The 6,399-nt window shown below is 39.0% G+C and overlaps 1 protein-coding gene across 4 annotated transcripts; it reads left to right on the plus strand.

The window, feature by feature from the left end:
• Positions 1 to 3,879: 3,879 nt before the first annotated feature.
• LOC137726789 (uncharacterized) lies at positions 3,880 to 6,117 on the plus strand. Of its 4 annotated transcripts, none has more exons than XM_088694776.1 (4): positions 3,880 to 4,025; positions 4,177 to 4,285; positions 5,386 to 5,534; positions 5,885 to 6,117. In XM_088694776.1, exons 2-4 carry the CDS (start codon positions 4,180 to 4,182, stop codon positions 5,963 to 5,965), a joined length of 336 nt encoding a protein of 111 aa, XP_088550902.1. In that variant the 5' UTR covers positions 3,880 to 4,025; positions 4,177 to 4,179; the 3' UTR covers positions 5,966 to 6,117. The 4 variants fall into 4 exon arrangements, with proteins under 4 accessions (XP_088550902.1, XP_068321850.2, XP_088550903.1 ...); XM_068465749.2 differs by having other exon boundaries at positions 3,881 to 4,018; XM_088694777.1 differs by having other exon boundaries at positions 3,894 to 4,025; positions 4,180 to 4,285.
• The last annotated feature ends 282 nt before the right edge of the window (positions 6,118 to 6,399 follow it).

Raw genomic sequence — 6,399 nt, forward strand, 5'->3', positions numbered from 1 at the left:
ATTCTATTGATTTTCAATCTCAAGGACCAAAGTGATGTGTAAGGCAAATCTCAGCGACCATTTTAGCTAAAAAGCCTTCCAAATAAAACAATTACACTTCTAGTGAATTTATACTACAACATTTTCATATACTATTGTAGCCGGCCTTTTAAACTAAACCTTTGCCTATGACCTTTGCCAAGTCCATGCAAGATTCCTCAACTCAAGTTGAAATTGACAAGTTGAAATTTGGGTAACAAAATTGAAATGTTTTAATTTTGATTCCAACAGGAAACTCAAGAATTTGTGCACATCTTTCTTTCAGTACTTGAGAGGCTTTTGATAAACTAAACAACCGAAGAAGAAAAAACACTTCAATCCAAAAAAGAGAATGGATGAAACGTTTATCGTAATGCTCTCAAACCTCCTCTATCTCCACAACTCAATCGACCCAACAAGCTCCCTTATCTCCACCGCCACCACAACTGCCATCCTAGCATTTTCCTCCCCGACCTCCTTCTCTTTCCCCATCCCCCACCTCCATCATCTCCTCCTCTTCTTCACAAGCGTCTCTGCCTTCAGATCTCTCTCCACTGAGCACATCTAGTCCCTCAAAGCCCCTCTCCGCGACACCCGATGTCAGTCCCTCTACGGCCTCTTCTACCCAGTTTTCACCACTGTTGTCGAGAAGCTTAAACCCCACATCACCCTCTCCAATCTCTCATTCACTCCCCTTCACCTACGTCGTCGCCATGGTCTTCTCCTTCTTCTCACATGGCTTTTCCACCCAAACCCTCGCCTCCCGCTACTCCATCGACCCTTACTTCATTTCCAAGATCACCAACATGATCACCCGCCTCCTCGCCACGAAGCTCTACCCTAAGTTCATCAAGATCCCGCATCTCCTGCCGCAGGTTAATCGAAACAACCCAGGCTTTCGAGGAGCTCACATTACTCCCCAACATATGTGGCGTCATTGATGGCAGCCCAATCAAGCTCCACAAGTGCAATTTGCCAGAAACTACAAATGACGATATGGGTACCCTTCGATTTTGCTCGAGGTCATGGCAGATCACAAGAAAATCTTCTAGGATGTGTGTATGAAAGCCCCTAGTGGCACATACTACGCCACCCATTTCAGAGATAATAATTTATACAATAAGTTGACTTCCGACAATGTATGGGAGAAGATAATCAAGGTAAGAGGTCACTATGTGAGGCCTTAAATTGTTGGGGACTAGTACCATCCATTGATGTCCTTTTTGCTGACACCATTTTCGCCAAATAGGATGGGGACTCCTGCCCAAAACCTGTTTATCAGAATGCTTATGAAAGGGAGGTCTACTGTGGTTAAGGCAATTGGGCTGCTTAAAGGTAGGTGGAAGATTCTGCAAGACCTTAATGTGGGTTTTAATCATGTGCCTCAGACCATTGTTGCTTATTGTGTGTGTTGCGTAACTTATGCCAAATTGTGAAGGAGCCTGAACTGGAGCTCTGGAAGGGCCCGGATGAGAGTGGGCCGTTGCCCAGGGTGCTTGAAAGCGAGAAATTGTTTTATTGCTATGAGGAAAGCTTGAGGTAAGCATTGGCAGATGATTTGCATCAGAGGCTTCCATCGAGATAATACACACTTCCAGAGTAAAGGGATGGTTTCTCAACCCTTTTAATTTTCTATGGAAGGATGTTTATTTAAATGTTATCTTCATTGTTCGTTTTAGTTTTAGGTTGTAGAACTTGGATTGAGTGAAATATGTAATGAATGTGATATAGTTGTTAGGACCAACTGACTTGGTAGTGAAGTTACAAGATTGGTGAATAGAGTGGAAATTCACTATTAGTTCATCATTTGTACCGCATTCTTATGTGTATGTTTTAGCAGTAGTTGTAGGCGAAAGTGATCAACAGCTGGAGTGTAATATTTTCGATTTTGATGGAAATCAATTTAGCTAGTCGTTTAGGAAGAACCTAATGCTTCTTAACCTTGCAATATTACCGTCGAAATTGTCATATTGATGAGAGTAATTCTTTGGTGCATTTTGGTCTACATTTTTTCTAAAATCTGTCAAATAATGTTTCGTTTCATGGCTGTGTTCTTGGGATCTGTAGGCTTTTCCTCTCTAGGTTTAGGTTTCAGAGCAGCAAAAGTAGCAGCTATGAAGCCCCTAGAAAATTTGTTTATATTGATACAAGAAGTACACTAATTTGCATACAATTGATCTGCCTTAAATCCCAAGTAACCTTGAGAGCTTGAAGGTTCAAAGTAGTAGGACAAGTTATGAGACTAATACTTTATAAGAATGGAAATAATACAGGTTGCTACTGAAAGCTAAAAACTGTTTTGTGCTGGATTGCCGATAGATTTTATAGACCTGCAGTTCCGAACCTTTCATTCAACTTTACCCTAAGGCTTAAGGGAACTTCTTATGAGTTGGCTCGTGTAGCTAGTAATGATCCGTTCAAGATCAGTTAGCTCGTGTTCCGCCTTATCGTAAGGAAGTTTTTGTGTTTCCATTAACAACAGCAGTTTGCTTGGAAGAAGTCCTCAAAAGCGCATCTGATCGATGCTCGATTCAAATTCTTAGCCTTACACAGTGTTACTCAATGTTGTATAAGTGACGACATTTGGAGACAAGCCATTCCCCTGCATATCCACTAATGAGTGTATTATCAGTCACCTAATCAGGAATAAAACCTTTTCGTTTATTCTGATAAAAGATCTTAATTATCTCATTCATGATTACAACATTGAACGAAATCAAATTTGGCTCCAAACCCTTCAATGCCATTGATCTGAATGGTTCAAATGCCTCATCATTCCTCTTCAACTCATAAAAGGCTTCAATCAACGTAATAGAATTAAGATAATGCCCTTGATGTTCGCAGTCCCGTAAAATCTTCTTTGTGGCTTTGAATTATGTTCTGCTTGTATCCATGCGATCGTAGTGATAAGCACTACAAGAATATGTGTGTGTATCTGTCTTTGAGTCAAGCTCAAACAATAATTAAATAGGCACTAGGCTAAATAAATAAAATACTAACGAAGACTGACCTACTCGCCCACTTGCTTAACAAACTCAACGAATAAAACGTCAATATCACAGTCTGTAGCCCACAATACTGACAACCCACTGTTATCTCGATAAAAAAAGGAATGAATTCCCGATAATACAAAATTACCATTTTGCCCCTTATTTTGGAAAAGTGCATAAATCGTTTGTTGCACATCTGATTTACATATGTGTTTGTAAGAATACGTACTACCTAGAAAGACGAGAAAAGAAACAAAGAGTGACAAGAACTTAGATGTCCACGTAAGAATTCTACTTAGGATTTCCACTTAGCCCATCAGGGGCACTTTTGTAACTTTCCAATGTCAGTGAATCAAATAAGATTAAATTAGGGACGAGATGTGACATATATATATATATATATATGTATATATATATATTCAAAAACTAAAACTATATTCAATTTTCTTACACAAAAATCTCTGATTATTTTAGGTTTTTTTTCCTTTCTCATTTCTCATTTTTAATTTCACTTTAGTGATTTGGGATGAAATCCTAACATTGCCTTAAACTTAACAAAAAGACAGATGGCGTTAGTTAAAGTATGGTACAACATAGTATTAAGTCCAAGGACTGAAAAAACCTAATATGAAAGTTCAAAAACTAAAACTAAATTAAGAGTAAAGTTTGGACACCATATATATAAGCCCATTTACAATGACGGTCGTAAATTAGTAATTTAACTTAACGCTGGTGAATTGAACGATAATGGGCAGTGGAGGCTGAAATGCTTTGTAAATCTTCATAACCTCCAAAATGATGGATATGGCCATCAGTTGGTCTCCTTTTAACAATAATAATAATAATAATAATAATAATTCTCTTAGTAATTTAACTATTTTTTCGTGGAGGCCCATTAACCCCCACCCCTCCCGCAGTCGTCCCTCCCGCAGTCGTGTTATTGTAATTCCGTAAGCCGTCGTCTCCCAGCTCGTTCTCAGTCTCAACTTTCTTTGGCTCCCCTCAGTCAGGTATCAGGTACTTCGCTCAAAATCTTCTGGGTTTCGCGTCAAGTCACTCTTTTCCATTGCTCTGTTTGCAAAGTTTTAGGTTTGACAACCTTGATTTACTTACAAATTTACACACAAATACGAATGCACTCATTGATTTCAACAATACCATTCGACAGAAGATGGCATGGAGACAAATGTTATTCCACACCAGTTCAAGTTCAATATTGGTACCATTTTCGACAGCCGGGTTCGCCAGGTTCTCCACTAAATCAAACCCTTACCTAGGTAACCCTAAGATTTTGGCTTTCAGGGATTGGTGCCCATGGTTGAATTTTCCATTTTTCTTTGGTATCCAGGAAAGTTTTGGATATTTTTGGATATTTTTTTTCTGGGTTATTCGAATTCGCTGATTTGCATTTCTTCAAGTATAATAGATCCAATTTTTTTTTCTAGTCGGGTCTCGTTTGGTATATGGGATTGGATTAGAAGAGAGAAGTCTGCTTTGTGTTCATGGACGGAGCCAGGAACATTTTTTGGTGGGGGCAACTTCGAATGATGAAATTAAATTAACAATTTGATACAATGCTATCAACTTATCGTCCAACAACATGATTTTTGGTAACTGGTGTTTATAAAGGTAAAATTGTACACCATTGGCTAATGGGAAAAGTTACATGGCCAAGAAGGGAGAGAGGGTAGGAAAAGTATAGAACGTGGGAGGGATTATATAGGAAATTATATTTCTAGTTTGATCATTTTTCATGGCAAAAGAAGTTGAGTTATATCCAACATATGCTATCTCCATCCTTGCCTGTATAATGCTCTTTTAATCATCACCTCGACCTTTAATATACCTTGAATGTTAGGAGTTATCCAAGCCATCCCAAATCTAGGCATGAGACAAATTTTGGAAGCTGAAAACAGTGAAGTGGAAAGAAATGGGAAATTAATTTAGGGCTTCTGTAATGCTGTATTTTCAGGTTTTGATAGATAGAAATGAAAACTTTCTTGGGCAGTGAAGAAGGAATGATTAATGAGGTTGGTCTTGCTTGTGTTGCCTCGTTTGTTTGATTTTTGAGAAAGTTGGGGGATCTAAACAATGGCAAGTCAAATATTGGGTTTTGTTGTTCAATGCTTCTTGTATGTAACTATCTGTTTTTGGTGAGGAACTTTTTTCCACTACTTGAAATCAAACTCAGGTTCTGTTCCGTGCCTTTTCTTTGCTCTTCTCTGGTGCTAAAAGATTTAGAATATTGAAGGAATGAAAAGTGAATATTTTGTGTGCATAGCTTAGCCCTGTTTTGGGCTAAATTGGGTGGTCTACGTTTTCTTGTTTCAGAATATCAAACATTTGTAATGAAATTGCGTGGCTGTTTTTCTTGCAGTGAAAGTTGGGATACCAGAGTTTTTGAATGGGATTGGCAATGGCGTGGAGTCACATGTAGCCAAGCTTGAATCTGAGATTGGTGACTTCCAAAAGCTGCTTGTCACTCGTACTCTCAGGCTGAAGAAATTTGGCGTTCCTTGCAAGCACGTAAGCAATCTCGTGTCTATGACTTATTATACAGATAGAGACACATTGGCTAGACTTTAACACATCAGAGTTTCTGTTGTTTAATTCTTGCTTGGTATCTGCCTGAGTAATCCTCTAAGCGTTGTTGATGAATGGGTGTGGAATGAGTACTGTGCGTCCTGTTTTTAAAAGAGAGAAAACAATTATGAGGAATGTGTAAATTTGGCAGTTCATTTCATTAACTCACGTTTCAACAACAACAACAACAACAACAACATAGCCTTATCCCACTAAATGGGGTCGGCTATATGAATCCTAGAACGTTATTGCACTCGGCTTAAAGAAATTGATAGCCGGTTTCTGTTTTGCAGAGGAAGCTGATCTTGAAATACACTCACAAGTATCAGCTAGGACTCTGGAGGCCTCGAGCACAGCCGTCAAAGCCTAGCTAGTTTAGGAGTGGCATGTCCTTTACACAGATTTGTCTGCTGCAAATTGTGGCTGTCGCATACTTAATGTATTTGAGCGTTGAAAGAAGAGTTTTGCTTGATTTATGTTCATGTCGTTCGTATCCTTTATTTAAATTTCGTAATAATGTTCATTATATTCAGTCCATAACGTAGCTAGCAATATAACAAAATAATTTGTACCACATTTAGTTACAAAATTAGCCGTCACATCTCTCTCATACGTGGAAGTCACACGCCGTAGAAACTCGTCTTTGACATGCTAGTGAACTAGGCGAGCCATGTGGAAAACAAACGGCATTGGACTCCATACCGTGGGTCCACAAGCATGCCTAGGATAAGCCTATGCATTGGTTCATGCATGCCTAGGATAAGCCTATGCATTGGTTCATCCAATGCCCACCCCTCGCTAATATCCA

The sequence above is a fragment of the Pyrus communis genome, chromosome 5, assembly GCF_041283825.1.
Source record: "Pyrus communis isolate YQ-2024b chromosome 5, ASM4128382v1, whole genome shotgun sequence".
Taxonomy (NCBI): domain Eukaryota; kingdom Viridiplantae; phylum Streptophyta; class Magnoliopsida; order Rosales; family Rosaceae; genus Pyrus; species Pyrus communis.

Coding starts and splice junctions, on each gene's coding strand:
- LOC137726789 (XM_088694776.1), top strand. CDS start 4,180: ATGGCATGGAGACAAATGTTATTCCACACCAGTTCAAGTTCAATATTG. Junction 4,286..5,385: donor TAAATCAAACCCTTACCTAG/GTAACCCTAAGA, acceptor TTTTTCTTGCAG/TGAAAGTTGGGATACCAGAG. Junction 5,535..5,884: donor TTGGCGTTCCTTGCAAGCAC/GTAAGCAATCTC, acceptor TCTGTTTTGCAG/AGGAAGCTGATCTTGAAATA.